This window comes from Vanessa tameamea, chromosome Z (genome assembly GCF_037043105.1).
Source record: "Vanessa tameamea isolate UH-Manoa-2023 chromosome Z, ilVanTame1 primary haplotype, whole genome shotgun sequence".
Classification (NCBI taxonomy): Eukaryota; Metazoa; Arthropoda; class Insecta; order Lepidoptera; family Nymphalidae; genus Vanessa; species Vanessa tameamea.
Window position 1 is genome coordinate 672,648 of NC_087341.1, and position 24,971 is coordinate 697,618.

The 24,971-nt window shown below is 34.5% G+C and overlaps 3 protein-coding genes across 6 annotated transcripts in view; 1 reads left to right on the forward strand and 2 right to left on the reverse strand.

Annotated features, from left to right (window-relative positions):
• Positions 1-24,971, reverse strand: part of LOC113404001 (discoidin domain-containing receptor 2-like) — a 176,510-nt gene that overhangs the window by 83,287 nt on the left and 68,252 nt on the right. The window lies entirely within an intron of this gene.
• On the reverse strand, positions 1,748-7,781 carry LOC113404003 (syntaxin-6). Of its 2 annotated transcripts, none has more exons than XR_010309899.1 (7): positions 7,443-7,632; positions 5,931-6,100; positions 5,396-5,490; positions 5,006-5,319; positions 4,621-4,715; positions 2,736-4,186; positions 1,748-2,701 (listed from the first exon to the last, which is right to left on the reverse strand). XR_010309899.1 is itself a non-coding variant. In XM_026644735.2 (7 exons), the coding sequence occupies exons 2-7, from the start codon at positions 7,475-7,477 to the stop codon at positions 4,110-4,112; spliced, it is 786 nt and encodes a 261-aa protein (XP_026500520.1). In that variant the 5' UTR covers positions 7,478-7,525; positions 7,639-7,781; the 3' UTR covers positions 1,748-4,109. The 2 variants fall into 2 exon arrangements, 1 of the variants encoding a protein (XP_026500520.1); XM_026644735.2 differs by adding an exon at positions 7,639-7,781 and having other exon boundaries at positions 1,748-4,186; positions 7,443-7,525.
• LOC113404002 (exosome complex component 10 homolog) lies at positions 7,725-24,897 on the forward strand. 3 transcript variants are annotated; one of them, XM_026644730.2, is made up of 15 exons: positions 7,725-7,866; positions 8,845-8,981; positions 10,085-10,266; positions 11,160-11,337; positions 14,302-14,474; positions 14,762-14,979; positions 20,017-20,135; positions 20,454-20,617; positions 21,842-22,025; positions 22,135-22,283; positions 22,640-22,778; positions 23,152-23,273; positions 23,409-23,517; positions 24,024-24,101; positions 24,388-24,897. In XM_026644730.2, the coding sequence occupies exons 2-15, from the start codon at positions 8,919-8,921 to the stop codon at positions 24,853-24,855; spliced, it is 2,346 nt and encodes a 781-aa protein (XP_026500515.2). In that variant the 5' UTR covers positions 7,725-7,866; positions 8,845-8,918; the 3' UTR covers positions 24,856-24,897. The 3 variants fall into 3 exon arrangements, with proteins under 3 accessions (XP_026500515.2, XP_026500516.2, XP_026500517.2); XM_026644731.2 differs by having other exon boundaries at positions 11,250-11,337; XM_026644732.2 differs by lacking the exons at positions 7,725-7,866; positions 8,845-8,981; positions 10,085-10,266; positions 11,160-11,337 and adding an exon at positions 13,889-14,006.

The following is a 24,971-nucleotide window of genomic DNA, read 5'->3' on the forward strand; positions in this document are numbered from 1 at the left end:
GCACCCCTCACCACCCTGTCATGTGATCAAGGTATATGTATATATAACTGACAATTCAAAACTGGAACACGTAGAACGAACGAGGCACATCTCGTTCGTGGCTTCATGAACGATATTGAGCTTTAATTTCGATAAGTACTTAAATACTAGTTACGGTTTAAAATACGTTTATTATGCAAATGACGAACCCATTTTGTTCTACTGCAGTATAAACTACGTCGACGTCTTTAATAATAATTTATTATAGAAACCGAAGATATATTTCAACTTAAAAAATATTCCTTTATAGGTCACCGTATGTATATCCTAATACAAACTACGAGTATCACTACCCAGTACGATCATTGTGTCCTTTATATACGACGTATTCTACTTTCAAACGATCAATAGTTTTGTATTTATTGTAATATTTAAATATAACCTATTCAGACATTCTATTTCAGATATAATCATTAAACTGAAACTGAATATTAAGGATTATACATTGGAATTTTCCAATAAATATAATCCTTTTATATAATCCTCTAAATAATCCCCTAAATCAGAGTTGTTATAATTGATTTTAAAGGGTTTTTCTTTACTTTCTACTAGTTTTTTTTTTTAAAATTATATTTAAATTAAATACACACTGATATAGTCAATGCCTTTGTTTTATTACAATGAATTATTTATGTCTAAAGTTGTCTTCCTTATTATCCTTCTTTGGCGTATATGGTTGCAGGGTTCGGGCTAAATTATCGGATCCGGTCAATTTGTATACTTTTTTACGAAAAATTCAGCATCCTGGATCTTTGAAGTTGACGGTGACAGTTTCGGTAATGGTAAATGATCACTATCATAGACATTAGCACTTTATTTTATTAACACCTGACAGTAAGTGGTCACCACCAGCCTTTGGAAAAAAGATGTTATGCTCTTGGTGTCTTATTTGTCATTCTTCTTGAAGGACTCATTTTGGTGAGTTTTATCAGTAATCAATATACTCAAAATAAGTAAATATATATATTTATTTTTTTACCGACTCCGTAGAGTAAATAAATTTACGTAATTTAATCGTTAACACAACGTATGTTATTTATTTTCCCTCGAAAGAATCATTCGAACCATTGGTATGTTTAGAGCGATTTAAAAGTGCTTTGATTTTAAAGGAGCCTAATTGATTAAATCATCATTTGGATTACTGTTTGGCTTTAAAATATGATTGATCGTTAACAATCCAGTTGGCCCTACTCAAAGCTCTGACAACAGTAATTACTTTTCTTAGTAGCTTCCACTGTCTCGCATTTTCTGAGAAAATCACTCGCTAGAAGCTGCATATTGGACAGGTAATCACAATATGCTTTATACAGGCACGTCCGGATTTTACTAAAATGCTTTACTAAGAAGTCTATTTGAGAAAATGAACTTTATATATTTTATAAAGTAATGTACGTTAATAAAAAAACAACAAATTATTTTGTGGGACTATTATACGTGTACCCATAGGTACGTGTCACAGCCAACTTTAACCAAAGTTTAATTACACTTTTAATTAACAACCTGTTAAAGCTAATTTCATGGCGCATACGATTTTAAAACTGAATTCCAGATACTGTACAGAAACGATCTTGTCCAGGCTGTATGACATAAATAATATTAATTGTAACCAAAAATAGGTGAGTGAAAAAATAAGTACACATTAATTCAGGTTTTTTGTGTTTATTAGTAGTTCGTCGGGGATCGTCCAAAGTAATAAAAGTTTGATATCCGTCTTTTCGTTTGTCTTTATTTTCCAAATAGAAACGCACAAATAAATATACATCACATCCATCTATTGTTATTAACATTTACACTTAAAATAATTCATATAAATAATTTATTTGGAATTCTTGTCCTTCGATTTAGGATCATACTGTTAAGGTGATCTATAATTTTAACAAAATCTAATTTTATACATGAATATTTTAAATCTAATCGCTCAATTGCCTCAAAATCAAATGTTTCGCCTAAATAGAATTAGAGAGTATCTTTTGGATAATACTAATTGCTTTTCAAAACATATTAAGATATTTATGAAAATAATATACGAAAGAAGTGGCGTGAGCCACGCTAGATTGGCGATTTAATAGTTCTAAAATGAGTTAGTATGTCACCGATTCAACGATATGATCCTAAATGATTAAAATGATATTACGTCTATAAATAATTAGAATTAATTTAATAGTAGTGTCCTCATAACAAACAAGGAATAAAAACATGAACACTAAGAAGGAAGCGGTTTCATTGTGTTTACAAAAATGTTTCATTTTTACAATATAAATAGACATTAATTACTTTATCTTCTAAACTGTATTTGACACTTTGGTAATTCATTGTTACGATTACACAATTTTATGGTCTCGATCATTTTAATAAATAATAATTATCATATAGTTAATTTCGATAGTTCCGCAGTCAAGTGAGCGTCATAAGCTGCATCTGCATCAAACGACAACTTCTCTTAACATACTTAAGTTGTCAACATACATATACTTACATAGCGTTCCTAAACGCTTGGTGACTTTCAGAAGAATAGCAATTAATCGTAAACTTTGAATTGTAAACCGTTTCAGTTGAAGAGCAACATTAGGTTTAGTTCGTCTCTTCACGTTTGTAAAGTGCACCTTCAAACAATAATATATTACGTATATATCTTTATTACAGGATTCCACCACGAAGAGACCTAACGAACTTGCCTGATATTTCGTATTTCTGACCCCATTACGATCGACTAACACATTAAACAATATACAAGTTAAAATAACCCCGGGCTAACAAGTACAGTTATTAATATCAACAATCATACAACTATAAAGTTACGCGTACTTTAATCAAAGAACATGCGGTCGTCGAAGTATAAGTTTCGACCTCAACTTTAAGCTTTATCACAAAAATACATAATTTTTTTTAAAAATCTTTTCATGTTAGAAACACGTTTATACACATGGGCGTAGCAATTCATCTGAGAAATACACAATAGTGCAAAGGCACTGACATGACGATCGTTGATGTTAAAATTATTTAAATTCGATTTAAATATATTTCCGTTATATTTTATTTACTTTGACGATGTTAAGCTTTAGGCACTACTTTCGAGGCAAAGGGATTCTTGTGTTAAAGGCCATTTTCTCGCTGCGCCCATGCTTATAATTAATTCGCGTATGAAAACTATGTTTAATTCTAATTATACAATATGACTATGTCATACATAAGCGACGACTGTGTGTCGAAGGGTCGTATGCGATACGGTCAGTAGCGCGATAAACTTCAAAATTAATTATCGTCGTGGTAAATAGTATTTCAAAGTGCACACAAAATCCAAGCCACTATAATTGATAATCAAATAAGTTTAAGCTTTTACACAGTTATCTTTTATACAAGTACATATTTATTTTTTTGTTTTATCGATTGAGTCTAATATAAGGAGACGATAATACACAAATGACGAGTTCGCACCGACAGGAAAAACTTGAGAAACGTTTATTTTAATACAAGTATTTTGCAATTTATAAATCGCTTGATTTAATTTAATCTATGTTTGTTAATTTAAATTCTAACGGATTTGTATTGTCTATAGTTCGTCTTGTGTTAACTTAAACTTGTATCAAATTTGCTGTAAAAATTCTCAAGCGACATAACTGTAATCTACGTCATCTAACCTAGCTACAGTACAATATAACCTACCTACTAGTATTAAAATAACTTCTTGTTACTACTTTAGAATTGTATAGTTCCTCCCCCCCAGCGAGTCCAGGGTTACGATCGAGGTATTGTAAATCAAACCTGTTAGTAAGTAATAAAAGACGACTAGCCTTTTTGGGCTACTTGCGACTAATTATATAAATTAGCGACTAAACATGTTATGATTAGGACACTTTAAAGCTAACACTCATTTAAAATGGGTCGATTTCAGTACAAATGTTTCGTCATACCATCGACATGACAATCGAGTTCCATCGTAACCCTTCAAACGCCACCCTTCTTGATAACAATTGAAACGATTGAAGAGCTCTTAATAATATACAACGAATATTTAAATGGAAACGAGAAACAAAACCAAGGGCCAACAATACACTTCGATTCCAAACCGCTTAAAGTATAACAAAGAGAATCAATATAATAACCAGCAGACCGACGAGTATTCCAATTGCCATCCATTGACGTTTATCTGAAAAAGATAATAAATATATTTAACATCTTCACCCGAAAAAGCTCCTAACCTTTTCACCTAAGGGTCAGATTGGCTTAGCCCGACACAAGACAAGAATATTACATAAATTAATATTCTCCGTACTTAAATGTATTTTAATACTTCAGGAGATAAACCCAACCAACTTCCATGGTGGTCAATCAGTCTCGAAGTCACTACATCTCATAACTATGCACACCATGTACTCTCAGTACATATGACTGACAGCGGCTTCGCTCGCGTTTTAAGGATTGGTCGTCAGATGTATGTCATAATCTTAGTTAGTTTAGGGTTGAAAGAGCAACAAACAGACAGAGTGACTTTCCCAATTATAATATTAGTATATAGGTATATTGGTGACTAGTATATTTGTATCAAATTTGAGAATGAAATGTATTATTTAATAAACTTACCATTATTCATGTGAAGGACTCTGGCGACCTTTTTAAGAGTTGAATCGAGTTTCGAATCAGCGTTCTCCATCTCTGTGTTGAGGTCGTCCAGCATACTGGGGAGAGATCACGATTTAAATACAAAGTATCTTGGTGGTAGGGCTTTGTGCAAGCCCGTCTGGGTAGGTACCACCCACTCATCAGATATTCTACCGCCAAACAGCAGTACTCAGTATTGTTATATTCCGGTTTGAAGGGTGAGTGAGCCAGTGTAACTACAGGCACAAGGGACATAAAATCTTAGTTCCCAAGGTTGGTGGCGCATTGGTGATGTAAGGAATGGTTAATATTCCTTACAGAGCCTTTGTCTATAGGCGGTAGAAATCATAACCAATTAAACACTTACACGGCCTGTTCGTCCAGCTCGATGCCAATCTGTTTGGAAACAGTCTTCAGCGATCCCACCGAATTGCTGATGACGTGCAACTGATCGTTTTGACCCATGAACATCTTATCTTGCATGGACATTATATCGCCGTCGTAAGTGTCGAAGCGGCTCGGGCTGTCCGTCTGATTAGCGAGCTTGGAATATTTGGAGTACTTGGGCGTCGCTGTCCAGGAATTGCCGAAGTGCATGGGGCTCTCCTCGCCGAGAAGTGGCTCCCTGGCGGTGCCATCGTTGTCCCGATTTCTGTTTAGGCTCATCTTGCCTTTCATTACCTATGAACAGTAATACTTGGATAAAAATCAAGTATACATTTAACAAATTATCGCTTATGCTAATAAGATGGAATACCTTTACTTCTTGTTTAGTTGCTTCTATAAACGTCCTTCGGTCGCAGATTTCCTTGTTGTCGATCTTAAATTTTGACGAATTCTTCTCAACTATGCGTGAATTGAAATTGTTAAGGAAAATTCCTATACGTAACTTTGAATGTCAACAATGTTTCGATGAATAGATGAATATCAACAACACAAATGGATCAGGAAATGCAATAAATTGACATTGGAAAATTATTCATTTACACTCAATCAAGATTCATCACGAAGGGGACCGTCAGGAAATTTGTAGTTTGCATCATTGTATGTACGTAGCCGAGGCAATTGATTGAAATCCTTGCTGCACATTGTAAGACACGAGTCTACGTACTCTCTGTCGAATAGGGCGCATGTAAATATTAAGACCCATTTTGAAACTACAAAACTTCGTGTATATGTATTTAAAATATTACGCATTAGTAAATTGATATAGAATCATGCAATGCAAATGATTTATTTAGAAAGAAAAATTTAAAAAGTCTCTCGCCACGGAAAAATATTTAAAAGGATATTTATTGTATCTTCTAAGTCTTCCAAGTCCCATTCAATACTCCGAAGAGCGTTTCTTAGTTCCGTGGACGTCCACTCCACTTCAGGGCTGTTTGGTGCGACCGGTGCCTTTGATATCTCTTGCCAGCGGATATATAACCCGCGGGTCTTATTCAGAGCTCTAAACACCTCACTATAAATATATAAAAACAGTAAATCTTGTTCTTTCTTAAGTATATTTTGTTACAAAGTTCTTTCCTTTAAGCATATGGTCAGTGCTGCAACTACAACTCCAGAAAGATCATCATACCATCATCTGGCTGGTGAAAATCCAGGACTTCTACTATTGAGCTCATACACTAACTAATTAAAACATCATTAGTTATCAAAATCTAATTGCTAAGTATTAATATTGGGCCACTAGTTTTATGTGCATATAAAATATACAATTGTCATTTTTGTATATTATCTATTATATTCACAATTATTTAGTTAACTAACACTTTTGACTACTGTTATTAAAATAGTATTATTAATCATATATCTGACAGCATTTCCAATATGTATAAACAAGGACTTGATTCAAAAGTGGTTTATATACTTCATGAGTTGTTGTAGTCAAGTCAAGTCAAACCATTCCTTACAAGAAATGCTGGCTGAAAATTTATGTAAAGAATCCCAGAACTCAAAATAAACATTGATATAATATAAATTTGCGAAGCGAAGTTTACTTGAAATATATTATTTCACCTAAATTAAAATGTTCATGCAGATTTGTTATTAATATTATAATATATGATTATTTAATTCAAAATTCAGTGATTGCTCAGTTTGTATCCATCATCTTGATTCAAGATATATAGTGGGCCATGCTGGACATCTCTTTTAGCCTCTTTAAATTAGTTTAGAGATTGCGTGCAACAAAATCAGCAACATGTAACAGTAAATATTATAGACTTGTAAGCTGTATAAGAAATAATAGTTACAATGTGTCCGAAAACATGCATTATAATATTATGAAGTATTTAGAGTAATTTCAATTCCAATTCAAATTCCAAAACACAAAACCCCTTTCAATTGATAGTAGGCATATTGCCAGTGAGTGCTGTGTGACATTTACGGGCAAAAAATAAAAGACATACCTGTCAATATTTATATTCAAGGCAGATTATAAATAGATGCTCAAACTTCACATAAGCTTTGTTTATTAGAGAATATTGACAAATATTTGGTAGCATAAATGTGAAATTAAGCCACTAATAAAGTATAAAACATAAACATGTTGTCAGAAATTTCAGTTTATGAACTATGATTCAAAGTAATATGATTTAATAAAAATAATAGCTACATTATAGCTTCATGGTGTTTTTATAAATATACTAGAGATAGAACAGTGATTTTATATGGAACATATGTATGCAAAGAAGTAACAAATACAGCAATCATACAATCAAAGGATAAGTGCGGTCTCCCCCACACGCTAAAAATAAAAATACTTGCTGAAGCTCAACAGTACCAGAACTTAAGCCACTTACTCTTTGACGACGTAAAATGGGTCTTCTAAAGTCATGTCAAACAATAATAAGGTATTTGCGGAAGCCGACTCATGTGACGCTGACTAACACAAACAATTGAAATTAAGCAATGATTACATTTCAATAAAAACGAACATGCAAGAAATCCTGACGTTCCGCTGCCTATCCCACAAAATATCGACGGCCTTATACCTACCAAGAAAACACTTCGCTCGATGATACTCTATTCTCTGTCCCTTACTCTCCTATACGGATCCGTTCTATTGCAGCTGCGTATCACAACTTCTTTCACTGCGCAATCGCCGAGGGCGGTAGCGTATAAGGTGCAGAGGAAGACGTGTTTCGAAAGCGCTCCCTCTAACGTACATCATAAACAACTCGAGTAAGATATTAGTTCAAGTGGCTCTCTTTTCTAACAGAGAAGGTACGTAAACATTTCCTTAGAAGCCCAGAAATTGTTTTTGACTTGAAATGTCAAATTTGGCAAGATATGTAGTAAATTGATTCTGACATCTTGTACGTTTTGAAATTATTAGAATATGAATTATTATTAAAAAGACAATCTTTCAAATTTGTTTATAAGGCCACAAAAATACTTATATAAGTAAAATCGGTGACTTATAGAATATCCTTAATATTCAGTCTTTTCTGTATCATATAATCCTCTTAATCTAAAATGTGTTAATAATCAATACTTGTAAATATTTTTCTAGAAACAGTTATTATCCTAGGGCAAAACCATAAATTTTAAATTACTAAATTGTCTATTAGAATTACTTATGTCAGTGTTGCAGAAACATCGATAGTTTGACTATCGATAGTTGACCTCGAAAACTATCCAGTATATCGATAGGATCGTTTTGATCTATACTCGATAGTATTGATCAGCGATACTAGTTATAGTATCGATAGTTTTGGGCTATCAATAGTCAGTGAATGAATTTTGAGAAAAGGATTATTACGAAATCAAAGTTCTCAATAATGTTTCTTGAAGTAATTTTAAACTTCCCTCAAGTTTATTCTTTAATGTTTTTTCATTAATCGAAGAAAAAGTACAAAATGTATTAATTCTTATACTTTATACTGGCGCAAATTTAATTAAATTTATTTAAATGTAGTGTCCTTACTTGGCCTACTAAATTACTTATCTTGAGAAAGTAATACTTTCGAAAATACATTGGCGATCGATAGTGTGAGAAATCGATACCTTAGGATAAAAATAATGGGTTTTGCAATACTATCAATAGTATTGCTAATGTGGAGCTATCGATAGTATTGTCACGTGACAATACTATCGATAGACTTTCGATAACAACACTAACCATATCTAGTCTATACATTGTGCATACACTTTATTTTCATTATCTGTGGAATCATATTCTGTTCATTTCATTCTTCACAGCTCATCTCCTGCATGGTGCAGAAGTGATATTTCAGTTTATTTTATTTATGTTTTAATTGATTTATTCATACAACATGAATTCAGTTTTGAATCCAGAAGCTCCAGAATTTTATCCACACCTAACATCAGTTACACAGGTATGTAATGTTGATTTAGTTTAATATCTCGACAATATTTAGCATGTGTTTTCATCGTAATAGTAGTTTTTGAGCTTTAATAAAAACTTGATTGTGTTAAAATAGGTCAATCCTTTTCAATTGATCCAATCAAGTTTCGTTAGTGAGATTCGGGACTATGGATATTTGCCTATAGGTATAGACTTCTTTCTGGAACAAAGTGAGCTTGATAACGAAATTATTTCATGGACAAAGAAAACATTTAACGAAGGAAGACTCGCATCAATAAGATCGGCAGTAGTAATCAATGAATATGAAAGGATATTAATTTAATTTTCTCTTTTTTTTAATTTTTACCAAATAGTTCACATTAACAGAGTCGGCGAGTAATACGAAAATATAACCGCCATTAAACAAACTTTGCTAGGAATAGGAGAGGATTCTACTTAGTGAATTTAACAGTTTGTGTAGATGATATGATGGTAAAATCCAATGTAATGAGTAAAAGTCTTCCCAAAATTTAGCAATAGTACAATTGAATGGGAGCTTGTAAAATATTACACACAGTTTTCGAATATATCTCACCTTTATCAATGTAGTTCTGCAAGACCATATCTATAAATTTTCTATATGTCTGTTTATATAGTATTATAGATTTTATGACTGAACTTGAGGATGAGCAAACTGTTATGGTGTTATACTAATAGGTTTACTGTTATTTAAGGCTAGTTAAATAAAAACATACACTGACTTTATAATAAAACTTCTTTAAAATAATCTAAATTAAGTTATCTGTTGATTGTTGTTATCCAATGTAACCAACCAACTAAATATTAACGAAAAAATAATCTAATTAGAACCAAAGGAAATTTTAGTAAGTTATTATAGAATTTATCAAATAAATAATTACGATGAAATGATTTTGACAGATATTAACATGTAGATATACACAAAACAGCTATCATCAAACTTACATATACAAGTAATAGCTAACTCATACTGAATTAGTATGTTTCCATATTGTTATATCCTCGTGTATTTTTTCAAAGACTCTCCATGCATATATACACGATGAATAATGAAAATATACTATTTCTGTTTTTTACATTTTTTCTTTTTTTCAGGATGGATACACGAAAATCACCAAAACAATCAAACTGTCTAATCATCTACCTGCAGGAGTTGCATACAAGATATTCAAAACATTCACTGATTTCAGCATTGTATCATGTAAAGTGAGCAATAATGTTGTCATACAATCGAATGACATACTGATCAATGAGCTGCCAGGCGTGAAGCTGAAGCCGTAAGTATTATTTTATTTTACTCATAAACATGCATTCAATTTCATACACCATTAATTCAATCACATGCTATATTTCTTTTTTTTTTTTAATCTGGTTGTGGTATTATATATGTATGACTGGAAGCTAAGCTATATTCTCTCTGTACCATTGGTTTACTGGCAAAGCGAATTTATTACATTTAAGAAAGCTACTTGTTTTCAAAAACATATTATGAGCTAATAGTGTATATTTCAATCAAGCAAATCGTAACCTATCACTGAAATTTTGTTGATTTATATATTTTAATGGAAATATATATAATATGAATAAAAAAATACTAGGCAAAATAGTCTACTTTGGACCAATTCATTTTGATTCAGCAGGCGTTCCCAATTTTATTATTTAAAATATATTTAATAGTAAAATTACATATATATAAAATAATTTAACATTTAGTTAAATATTTTTGCTTTTGCGACATATATGTAACAGTATTTTTCATTTTCATACAATGATCCCATTAAGTTTCCAAATAATGCTCAGCAGTGTGACTGTTTTCACTTTATCAATAATGTTGTTGGATTCCTCCTATATCAGTGGGACCTTCACAAGTGTAAACACAACTCAATTATATTGTTAATATTCCATTTTATGTTTGTTTTATGCTCCATAAACGAACAGAATATTTTTAAATTTATTTCCGTCGTAATGTAAAATTACTTAATTTTTTTGTACTTATATCACCATTGCCTTAACATTTATATCATTTTCTCATCCGCTAGCGACTAAAGAAAATACTTTTATAGCTCATTGTTATGGTAAAACAGAAGATACTTTATCATATTCAATTACTGGGCTGTATTAGGTCGTTCATGTAGCTAATGGTTAATAAAAGTAAGTTTTGCACAAACAGAAAAAATATCGAATACAACACAGAGAAAATAATAGACGCCAACGACAACATTTTGGACAGAGTTAACATCAACATTGACAATGTGTGCAGAGTGAACGCACCATGCGAGCAGTTCCTGGAAGGTGTCAATCCGAACTGCAAAGCCTGGAGCAACAAGCCTGTTATCACTAAGATACAGGTAATTGAACCTTTATTTATGTTTCATATCAATGTATGTAGTTTTTATGCTTATTGTATGAATGTTTGTATGTTGCTCTGTTCCTGACCGTTCAGTTGTGTCTGTGTACTTGTGAGAACTTTCTGTAATTATATTTTTTGATTGAAATATTAATAAATTGATAATTTCATATGCTGAATGTAAAAATTCCTAACCTACGTAAGGTTTAAGAACATGCGTTTTTTGATTTTGTTTAAAGTGGTTTTGTTTTCATATTAGGTTAATCTCGATTTTTTTTTAAGTCTAGGGTTAAGGAATAAATAACTCATACGAATATATATAGCACATGTTGTTCGATGTATTTAATAGTCAATTAGTATAACGTTATCACTTCGCCACGGAGATACCTACCCACCCACCTACCAACCTACGTATTCTATATTGCGCGGCGGCGCGTCTGGCTTTCCCCTACTCGCCCCTACTCACCCCTAACTACCCCTAGTTACCCCTAGTTACCCCACTGCGCGTTACTCGATTCGTTAGTGATTAATTGATTAGTTCAACGGCCAGACTTGGAAAAGCCGACTCAAAGTCATCTATATTTTATCACTTTATTATTCTGTTATGGTTCTATTTTAAAGATACATATATTTTATTGATTTCAAATCGAAGAGAATATTCGAATGTTCTAGAGAATTGTATTGAAGCATTATTGCATTTTAGCATTGTAGCATGATATGTTTTTTGAATCCGTTATTAATTATTAGTCAAAAAGCAATCTTTTTAAGGAAAGCTTTGGGCAGAGATAGTCATTTAAGTTGGAAATAGGGCAAACTGATAAAATGTGCTCATTGTCTTTTAATTTAATATAGAGTTTTCGATAAAAAAAAGCGATTATATGAATATTTTTCAATAAGGTTTTTTTTTATGATATCGAAAGGCAGACGAGCAAATGGGCCACCTGATGCTAAGTGGTCATCACCGCCCATAGACTGGCGCTGTAAAAAAATATTAACTATTTCTTACATCACCGATACGCCACCAACCTTGGGAACTAAGGTGTTATGTCCCTTGTGCCTGTAGTTACACTGGCTTACTCACCCAAACAACCGAACCAATCAAACCGGAACACAAAAATACTGAGTGCTGTAGTTTGGCAGTAGAATATCTGATGAGTGGGTGGTACCTACCCAGACGGGCTTGCACAAAGCCCTACCACCAAGTACAATAAATATAATCTTTACCGTCTAATATGTAAGCTATCTAAAATACGTTCGAGTTAATAACATTTTAATGAATAAAACAGATTTAAACCTACCCGAATTTAATGAAAGTCTAATTAATGAAGTTATAACTTGTTTAATAAGTAAGCTCAATATAGAAGTCGAAAATAAATCACCTGTCGGAATAATCACGATTGTGTTCATCGTATATCGCATAAACGCATCGCTCGTAACTCGTAGCACATCGGCGTATGTATCTGTTGAATACGTATTGATTTACTCGAATGGCGGCTGAATGCTACCTTATTGATTTTGAATGCAGTCTCTGTCGTACGTGGTTTGATATATTTACAAGTACAATACGCAACTAGAAAAGCTTTATATAAAGTTTGTGTTGAAGAAGAAATTTGTCTCAATTTCCTTTGTTTTGTGACTGAGACGATACAACGTACGATTTCTTATGACTGTAATAAATTTTAATTGTAAGAAATGAATATAAAATATATATATTGTAAGCATCGTAAGGATTTAAGATTGCTCTTTGATTTTTCTTTTGTTAAAAATCTAAAATATTTGTTGAGTTTCAAATTAAATATATTTTTATAGTGGAAGATTTTTACTTGAACAAATTACGAATATTGATCAGGGGTCGGCCGCTGTCTGGGGATCATTTTATGCTGGATGCTGGGATACCTATTGCATTAGGGTTTCATATCAACTGATTTTACAAAGAGTATTTGTTGACACGGCTCGATAGATTTAGAAATTTAAATTCATATTGGTTTTCGTATTGCCTTTGATTTAAATACGCGTATAGTATTCATTAGCCTGATGGTAAATATAAATCAAAGCTAAGGGTTAATTACATCTGGTACACGATATGTACCATATTAAATGAAAATCAGCATTACCCTCACGGATTGTCTGCCTTTTCTTCATGATGATATTACAAATCGAGTGTTCGTGTATTATGCCTGGCTAACTATACTTATGCAATTAATGCGAAAGTAACTGTCTGTGTATTTGTCTGCAACGTCGCGGCTAAACCACTGATACGAACCCAAGAACTACATTTTTATACCTTATACTTACGACCAACCCCTAAAACGAGAGCGACGCCGCGAGCGACCGCTAATTTGTTTTTAAATCACATTCTGGCTGGACGTCTTCTAATAATAAAATTTGGCATAGAGATCGATCGATAGAGATTATTGAATAGGGGACCAGGTACTTTTTAAATCTATGCTACAATATAGAGATTAATTTTATCATACTTTGTAAGTACTTTAAAAAAATACGCGTAAGATAGCCCTTTTATTTATATACTAATATACGACCTACGCTACGACCGGCGGAGTCGGAGCGGCAACGTCGAAGCAACTGGAACCGCCCGGAGCGGGTAGTTATTTATAAAAAATCATTATTACAATTTAGTTGACTCTGAGCGATCGCGCGATGAGGTCCAAAGTTAGTATTAAATGTATAAAGTTCTAAGTGTACCCCGTTCATATGAGACACCTGTATCTCTTATTGGAGCGATTATTGTAATTTGCAAACGCGGTCCGACATGACGGTCACGCCGCGTTGTATTGACGTTGAGTCCGAACTGAGATGTTTTTAATTGATATGTTTGTTTATTATCAATATAATATTGTGCAAACTTGAATCTCGGGGACCGTCAAGGAATAGCTAGTAACCCAAAGAGAGATAATTGATAAATTAAATACCTTTTGAAATATTTTAATGTTTGTATTTTTTCAAGGTGGGGTCGACTCTGTTCATTGGAGCTAAAAACATACCAAGACCCCAATTGCTATTTAAAGACACCATCGACAACTCGAACAGCCTATGGGTCCCGAAGATTTCGGATAAGCCGAACAATATTAAGCCACTGGCACTGAACATCCTCTTCAATGAAGAAGGACAAGCTGTGGGGTGAGTGCGACTTGGATTATTATCGAATAGGATAATTATTCGATAGAACATTTAATGATTTTATTACGCTTTGAACATTTTCAATTTCAAGAATAAAAAATAACGCTCAATTGTTGAATCGTCTGGAGCCAGCCAGATATTACAGTCCGTTGTTAACCCTTCAATTTAAATATACATTAAGAAACATACAGTTGCAATTTTTCTTCTGAAAGTGAGTTTATCACAAGCCTAATTTAGACTTGTGATAAGCGAGTTTCTTATGAAATTAATTGTTAACATCTTTTCAGATACGAGCATCCGTACAGGGTGGAAATAGACCTGTATGAGCCACCGCTTGAGTTTTTGGAGGCCGACCCTGAGCCTCCCTCGTTCCCACCACCGCTCGAGGAAACGAATTACACATACATTGACACAGAGGCACTGGTCAATCAGCTCGTGGATCATCTAGAGACGGTTGTGGAGTTGGCTATCGATGTAGAACATCACTCTTACAGAACCTACCAAGGTTAGTGCTTGCATCGATGTAGTTATTGTATATTGTGTACTTTTTTAGGTAAATGGTAGGTGGACCGGCAAATGGTACACCTGATGTTAAGTGGTCGCCCATAGACAGCGCTGTTAGAAATATTACTCCGTCCCTTTTTTCTAATGCGCCATTAACATGGGTAACTAAGGTGTTATATCCCTTGTGCCTGTAGTTACACTGGCTCACTCACCCTTCAAACCGGGACACAACAATACCAAGTATTGCTGCTTGGCGACAGAATATGTTTTCTATGTTTTTTTTTTAAATTACAATATGCGCAATTAAGTTGTGTAAAATATAAAACATTACCATTTCTTTTGTTTTGTATAGGTTTTTAGTCTTTTCATAACTAAATGTTATAAGCACCTCGGTTGGACCTCCAATGTCTCTCTCAAATGTGTTATTATGTCAATACTTTTAAATTTTACTTATAATATTAAATAACAGCATTCTCTTAGCACTACTGAGTTCTTGTGTGCTTGATTTGTGTTAGCAATTAATTTCAAAAGATTGTTAAAAGGTCAGATTAAATAAGTTCCCATTAACTTGCACCGGCACAAAATGGTATGTCAGTCAACCTCCTTTCCACGGGCAGCCTTTTTCAAAGGACAGGGTGTTCGGAAAACATTAACTGTATAAAATTTTCCCAAGATTTTTTAAAAAGTGAAGTGTCGTACGCGACCAACTACCTGACCTTTTAGTTGACAAAGGTGGAAACCGCCCACTATTTTTTCACTGTGAAGAACTCGTAACTAAGTTTAGTGAAACGAGAACCAATAGCATCCCAAAATATTTGTTTGGTAACAAATCTCAATAGATCTTTATTCTTTGTCTGATAATCACATGAAAACTATTGAACCTTTCATCGGGAGACTATTACCAATCGACGTAGGTAATTTTGAATTTGAATTCAGTTGAACCTTCTGGTTTTTTTAATGTCAAGTGAAATGAAGAAGGGATAACGGCTAATAAATAATAAATTAATTATTATTAATATAAAAATAGATTCCAAAAAATCATCGGTCCTCGGCGATATTGTTTTTATTTACAATTTTCGTTTGGCGTTTACTTTCATAATTAATTGGAAGGAATAAACAAATAAATCAGAACTCTCTGAAACACTATCTCTTTACAAGAGCAAAGACTAATTTCGTATCTTACTTCTGAAAAGTTGAAAACTGACTTAATGTTATAAGAGTGTTAGTTAGTGTCGTATATCACTTTTTGAAATTTATTAATCTTCTGCGCTGACCTCTACATACATTAAAATATGTACTATAACCGGTGTCTTGGATTTTTTGTCGTTGGTCATTTGAAACCCGATAATGATTCATTTTCAAGATGTTAGTTTTGATCAATCTTATTTGAATTCTTTTTGTCTTCATTTGTTTTAGCAATTGATAGCAATTTCATATTTTGGGTATAATGTACCTTTGCGTTCTCACCTATAAATTAAAACAAAACCATTACTGTTCTTTACCGTTTGATATTCGTTACGAGTCAGTAGTGGATTTAATTTAACTTCCAAATATAAGCTACAGTTGTAATGGAATATTTTGTACAGTTTTTTTTTTTAATATATCGGTAGCTTTAAACCTATTAAATTAAACATTATTCCCTTATTTAGTAGCATTTTAAAGCTGTCGCGGCTAGAAGCTGCTCGACGTGTTGGTAAATCAGCAACTGGTCAAATTTCAGGTCGATTACCAATACTGTTGGTTAATTCTCTTTCTCTTTCGAATCAAATGTTCAAATTGTTCAGCTAACGTTGGCCATTGGAATTCTCACTTGTAAATGATACCACAGCATATGAGTTTACTTCACAGGAATTATTTTTAACATTCATTCGTCGTCTCTTTCAGTTAGACTCCGCTCACCAGCGGTTAAGTACACGGTTAAGGAAGTGAGACAATTTACTGACGTCGATATTACTCGATTAGTATATTTGGTTATTGGTGCGTCAGAGATATTATATTATATTTATATTGAGTGCTATTTAATTCCTCAAAGCTTATAGATGTTTTTAAAAAAGTAGAAAAAGTTACTTTGTTGCCCATACTCAAAACTAGATCGATAATTTTGTTTAAAACTGTATAAATACGGGGAGGTTTGCCTTTAACTGTAACACCAAGTTTAGGACTTCGCAATATCACATCCTTGATAGGATAGGGGATTTCGGTTATATAATCAAATCCCATGTATAATAAATTAAAAATCAAAATATACTTTATTCAGTAGGCTTTTACAAGCACTTTTGAATCGTCATTTAACAAACTATATTAAGTAAAACTTCGGAAGAAGCGATTTTCTGCTTCACTTGTGTCTCAAATTGAATCTTCATGAAGCAAAGTCTCGGACGGGGGCCGGCTAAACCTAGTCTTGTCCTACCCACTAAACCATCCTCGGGTTTCCACCATGCCGCAGAGTGGTGAGGCCACAGGATCGCCAAGGGCATGTAACCGCGACCCCACCAGCGGCAGCGGCCGTAAGGCGGCTGATCATTCATGGAAAGCGCGCCTAGTGCGCGCCTTCCCCCTCATCCTCCACGTGGGAATGTGGCGAACTCCCCCGAGTCCGCCACTGGAGGCAGGGCGTCAACGAAGCTGACGCCCTTCGGCGGATAAGGTGGTAGGCTCCGCTGCTGACCGCCGGTGTAAAACACCTGGGAGGCTCGAGTAGCGAGCCCTCCTACTCCCTCCTAGCCAACGAGGCCACTCACATGATCCGTCAACCCCAAAAAAGACGCAAGTTTGCGCGTTAACCGCTAAAAAAAATCACCATTTGTCATATCTCCACGATTTGAGAACATTCCAATAGCCGTTACAGCTAGTATCGGGATACTTGGCGTTGATATTTCGAGTCTCGTTCAGTTCCGCGGTCAATTGGAAGGCAAAGCCAAATTGGCATCAAAAAAGCTCGGTGTTCTCAGCAAGGCAAGACAGTATTTCACTTCAGCCCATCGCCTAAGTCTACACAAGGTGCAAATTCGGCCTCACATGGAGTACTGCTCTCACCTCAGGGCGGGTGCTTCCCAGTACCAGCTCCTTTCATTTGACCGTATCCAACGTAGAGCGGCTCGAATTATCGATGTTCAAGTCCTTTCCAATGTGCTTGATCCTTTGCCTCTGCGTAAAGATGTTGGACCACTCTGCATCTTCGAATTTTTCACGGGGAATGTTCCGAGGAATTGTTCGGATTAATCCCGGCTGCTGAATTTCACCTTCGGACATCTCGTCAAAATTCTAAGTTTCACCCGCACCACCTAGATGTCCGAAGATCCACAACAGCGCGATTTTTAAGACATTGTCGTTAGATTTTTTAATATTGAGAGTTTTAAATACTTTTATAATATCTATTGCAGAAACTGTTTCAAATGGAAAATCAATAACGCATTTGGAAACATTATTATTTAATAATTTAGCTGCATCCAATGTAGATGATTTTAAATGACATGTTATTTTATTAGGTATGTTATTAAAAAAAAAACAAATAAATTTCTACTACCTGTGTTCAATTTGATTGGTATCATTTCCTTTTTAGGTTTTCCACAAACACTCCCATGTGGTCTTTATTCCATCATCATTTCATTTGTTCTTTATGTATAATAAAGACTTAGCATAAATGCATACTGTTTTAAAAATTTTGTAATATTTATGGACGTATTCTAGAAAGGCTACGTTTCGATTCCACTGCTTCATGCCATATAGGTCGTATAATTTATTTCTACTTTTATATATACCAATAGTGGCCCCGTCACTAAACTTTAATTTTGTATTATTATAAAACGATTTCATTTTAAATATTTTATTCAATTCTATTAATATTAATTCAAAAAATGAATTATAAAGTTCATTTGGATCTTGTGTCGTTAGATCTAAATTAAATATTTTACACGCCACAATATCTTTAAAATATTTTAATTTATTGGCTGTTATTGGTCTGTATATTTTTCTTTTTTTGAATGAATAATATCTTTGTATTCCAAAGAAAACTTCTGACCATTGTATATATTGATGTATGATAGTTAAGTAAGAGGGCATAGATTTTGTCATTTTATTTAGTTTAAACTTTGAATTATAATGTCTTTACTTTTATCAGTGTTGATATAAATTAGTTCATTTTTGTTATTATACTTATGACTCCTGGTAACATTACACATAAAATAATTATTAATATTGTGAGCAATTAGGTTACCAATTTGTCTTCTGGATTTTATTGGTACGTACGTGGTACCCTCTGTCAACTTAAAATATTAGTAATTTAATTATATTAATAAATGCGGTAAAATATTCAGTGCGAGATATTGAATTTCATACAGGATATATAAATGTAACAGAATGCGGTTGACGAAGAACAGATGCTACTGAGTTTCATGCCAGTTCCTCTCTTCTCTTGATATTGCATTGTCTAGTAGAATGTTGTCCTTTAATCTGCCGTAACTGCGGAATACGTCGCTTTAAAACGCATTTACGCGTTTCCCCTACGTGAGCAGTACGTACTTACTCCTCTCCGGGATTGACACAAGATTACTGGCAAATACTACCATGACACAACAACAATAGGCCCGTCTTCTACAAACTAAATCCTCTACACTTCTAATTCCTTGAACTCTTCTGGGGTGAAGAGAACCTCTCTAATCCTGGCGGAGGGGCAAGTTGTGCATAGCGCCGATGGCCTAGCGGAGGTACACTCCTAACGATACCGCTCCTGATATCTGAGGAGCGATAGGACTCGATGGTGCGGAACACTCCATCAGGTTGTGAAGAGACTAAAAGCCGACACCGGTTACTTCCTGTTCCTTCATCTGAAAACTACATAGATTCTACCGAGAAGGACCAGCAAGAAACTCAGTAGTTACACTTTTTTTTATCAATCATATAAATTTAACTATCGTATCAAATTAAACGGTTGCATCTTATATAGAAATCAACGATTACTGACTCAAAGCGCTTTTAACCTCTATAAATAAGTTATTATTAAAGATAAAATATATTATTAATGGTACATTCGTTTCAGGCATAACCTGTCTGATTCAAATAACGACATACGCCGGCGACTTCCTCATCGACGCTCTCGCCGTGCGTGAACATATTCACAAGTTGAACTTGTCATTCACCGACCCTAAGAAGATAAAAGTGAGTTACTTGGGCATTCTATGGGAATTACCTTTAAATTCGACGACGATACTAAACATATAAGCGAAATGTTTAAAGTTGAAAGCAAAATAAGTAAATACATTTTTTTTACAAAATTGACACCTAGAGAGGTAATATGATATTATAAGTAATATCAAATCAAATAGATTATCAAGTAGTACATATGTTACATTAGTTTTAAGAAATATTTAACACATAGAAGTTTGATTAGATAAGCATAGACAGACATATGTTGGAAAGAGAACGAAAGGAACATGTTTTGTCTGTACATTTAGTATATATCCGGTATTATATCAGGTGTTCCATGGCGCCGAGATGGATGTGCTGTGGCTGCAGCGCGACTTCGGCGTGTACGTGGTGGGGATGTTCGACACCCACAAGGCTGCACGCACACTCAACCTGCCATCGCTGTCTCTCAAGAGTCTCTTGTTCCGTTACTGCGGGGTGGACACTGAGAAGAAGTTAGTATACGCGCACATGTCAATACTCAACATTATAACATACTAGATGCCTGCGGCTTTAAAAAAGTAGCCATGTCCGTCCTTAGAGTTTAAGCCTACTTACAAAATTTTATCAAATTCGATTCAGTGGTTTGGTTTGGCGTTATAGAGCAACAGTCAGACATTTATAATATTAGTAAAGATGAACGATCATTAAATATTGTCGTCGTTCGCTCACCTTATCATTTCTTCATTAATTCTTATTTGGAATGGGCGCGGTGTCAGGTGTGGGAACTGCACGGAGAAAACAGTTTGATACTCCTCGGGTGGACGTAAGAGATGCTAAATATAAAATTATGGGTACAATAGAACCTAAACACATTTTCTATGTACAATTCACCGTACCAGATATTAAAAGAAAATTGTTTGACTATTGTTTGACTGAAATACGGCATAAGGAATACTATTACGTGATCATTGACCGAAAATCTATCAGCCTTGTACATGACTGAGGATAATGTACTGCTACATAATATGAGTATTTGTATGAACAAACGGAACATTATAGGAATGTTTTTGTATTAAAAATAAAGTTAAACTTTCGCAGATATTCATCTCTACAGGAAATTGACATGAGTGAAAAAATTATAAAATATAATGTGCAGCCTATTCTAATGGAAGTAGGAAAAAAGATAAACACATCTTAGATTCACGTATTTCATACGATTTGCTAACAACTCGGCTATGTTGAGCACTACTAGGAGTTTATGATTAATGTATCTTTATATAATGCAACACTATTACACTCAACTACTTATTTCCACTTTAATTTTACTTCCAAAATTCCGACAACAGTTTCGTCGACGTTCAAAAATGCAATTTTTTCGCAAATCCATACTTAATATCATAGTTTAACCACGCTCTCGACCAATGATATCGCGTCGATTCGCTGTCAAATGTTGTTTATTTGGCTTTTCTCCTCTTATGATTGGAATAGAGTATAAATGTAACCATGTCTCGTCTACGCTTTAAATAGCCCTATGACGGAGTTGGTCACTTCCATTAGAAAGATATTTTTTTAATATTTGTCCATACAAATCGTTTTTGGACATTTCAGTTTGTTAATAATATAAGTATGCAGATTAAATATTATTTTTCAATAATAAACTTCATTGATGCTTATTATAGTTTACTTCACACTCTGTATAAACTATAAAGGTATTAAATAATACAAATGCCCTACAGATATCAGCTTGCCGATTGGCGCATTCGTCCGCTCCCTGACGAGCTGGTGAAGTACGCTCGCTTGGACACCCATTACTTGCTGTACATCTGGCGTCGTTTGAAGGGCGAGCTGCTGGATGCAGGAGGAGGAGAGTCGAACATGCTGCTCTCAGTCTTCGAAGTGAGCCGTCATCTGTGTGGCACCGTAAGTTATTATATACATAGGTCTTTTATCATGTATTGATGTCATTGTAACATGAATTATTATTTTTTTAATTGTATATTAAATTAAAAAAATGTATGTTACATCACAGACCTACAACAAAGAAGTGTTGAACGAAAACAGTCACATGACAATCTACATGCGCTCGAAGAAGTCTTTCAATTCGAAACAAATGGCCGCTCTGCGGATGCTGTACCGTTGGCGTGATGCTCAGGCGCGGGAGCTGGATGAGAGCACCACGTGAGTAACGCATGATTTAAAAGTTGTAACGAATATATGCGCCGAAACGAGAGTCGGGTGCAGCAAGTTAGACAACCATACCAGACATTGGCGCTGTAAGAAATATTACCTGTACTATACCGTCGGAACTAAGAAGTTATGTCTGTTGTGTCCTTAATTTATAATTAGAGTTGCGTTCAAATAGTTTCAATACTACTTTTAAAAGCGCTAACTTCGGGACGTACTAGATCGAAAGAAATATTTTTGCTTTAGATTAAATTGGCCGTCCATTGATTAACTATACGACACGACTCCAACGACGATTACCGCGAATCAAATCACTGTATCAAATCAATGAATGTTTTTATATGTATTAGATACTTGTTGCCGAATCACATGCTGCTGTCGCTCGCCGAAGCACTTCCACGAGAAATGCAGGGCTTGAGCGCTTGCTGCAATCCCATGTCGCCGTTTCTAAAGCAGAATCTCGTCACCGTGCACCGGATGCTGCTGTCGGTACGTGGTACACATACGACGTACGAGATTGAGTTGTTTTAAATATGACATTATTTTTTTATTTTCTTAGTTAAAATAAATTTTATTAATATGAGCATTATTATGTCTTTACAAAAAGGTATAGAGCGAAATTAAAAACGGAACTTTCATACAATTAAAGAAAACAAACCAAATTACGTGATAAAATAAATTTCCAGTTTAAAGCTATGGTCTGCAAAATATGATATATATTTAATTATGCTCATTAAATGTATGTGAATTTAATCATCAAAATATATTTTATAAACTAGATACATCATATTGGTGTGTGATAGGTCTCTTCCTATTTGTGTACACATGACCAAGCGATTACAATATATTTTTTCCGTTCCAGTGCCGTGAGCTCCCCCTGGAACCCCAGCTGTATCATATGCCGTCATCCGTTGACGCTATGTCGATCATGCCGCCGCAATTAACTTACGAAGTCCTCGATTTGGGAAATTATCCCGAATACACGTAAATATAACCATATATATATATTCCTACATTAAGATTTCTTTTTCTTTCCCAAACTAACCTAGAGAAAAAAAATCTTAAAGGTTTTTGGATGTCATATTTGTTCGAGGAGCTTATATTTCATTTTGTTGACAGAGAGGAAGACGGTACCTCAGAGGAAGCGGTTGGCCCCGTGGAGGAGGAGGTGGAGGAGCCGCCCAAAAAGGCTGATATCCCCGTCTTTAAGACTCCCGACCCCGGCACTGTGAGTTTAAATCATTAAATGAAACAATATTCCTTGTGTATGGATGTATTTTGTTTTGCTCACACTTTGGCAATTTACATACTTAATTTGTTTATAATTCATCTCGTGCTCGGCGGTGGAGGAAAACATCGTGAGGAAACCTGCATGTGTCTAATTTAAACGAAATTCTGCCACATGTGTATTCCACCAACCCGCATTGGAGCAGCGTGGTGGAATATGCTCCATACCTTCTCCTCAACGGGAGAGGAGGCCTTAGCCCAGCAGTGGGAAATTTACAGGCTGATTATGTTATTATTATTATGTTATGTTACACTTTGGCTTCGTGTTTTGTGGAGGGACATCCCCTTGGGGACGCTATTCATTTAATATTCAAACAGCTGTCGATATCACTTAATCGTCAAAGAGAATAATATTCACGACCAGACATATATGAATCTTTTTAAAAACATCTAGAAATGAAATGTTTGAAGAACAAAAACCGTATAAATTTGTTATGTGTTGTACAGGGCTCGCGCTTGAATGTGGATGCGAAGATGTTTGTTCCACCGTTCGACAGATACAAACAGTATCGTTCATTGGCACAGGTACGTCAGCATTGGTATATGTGTGTGTTATAACACATAGATACCAGATAAATACCAAAAAATATCATTAATGACTGTTTTTTTAATTAATAAACTATGAATAACAAACCATGCTTGTGTATTAAAAAGTTGTCCAAGTTGATAAGAAATTTTTTAAGAAAAGTTTGAATTTGTTGAACCAAACAATGAATATATTTTTTTCAAAAAATAATAATAAAGTATTTTAAGATGTAACGAAGAAAACGTGCCATGTATAGTTTTTAATATAAGTATTATATGAATTCAGGTTGAGGAGATAAAGGAATACAAAGACAAAGAGGCGAAGATTACGGCCATATCGAAGGGCAACGAGTATATAAAGACTGAAGTGCTGATCAAGCTGCAAGAAGCGAAGACTCTCATCGAAAATGAAAAGAAGAAAGCCGAAAAAGAACCCGACGACGAGGCTGCAGCATCGGTGCCCGACATGGAAGGCACCGGAGCGCTGCGCAAACGAAAGATACCAAACGAGAAAGCGGCCAAGAAAAACGAATCTAACAACAGACAGGGCAAGAATAAGTCAGATAAGAACAAGAACAAGAATCAGAATCAGAATCAGAATCAGAACAAGGCCAAGAATGAAACCGAGCCCGTACCCGCGAGCACCGCCAACGTGAAGCCGTTCAACTATAAGAATGTAAACTACAGGAAGTTCCGCGATGAGCCGGAGAAGCCGCACAAGCAGTCTAAGACGAAGCTGAAGAAACATAAATAATCATTTATTATTATAAGCGAAAATAAACCCATGTAATCGAAATGCTCTTTCATTCAAATTTCCCCTCTAAATAAATAAGTACCCGCGTTCTCTACCTACCAGTCCACACGCGACGT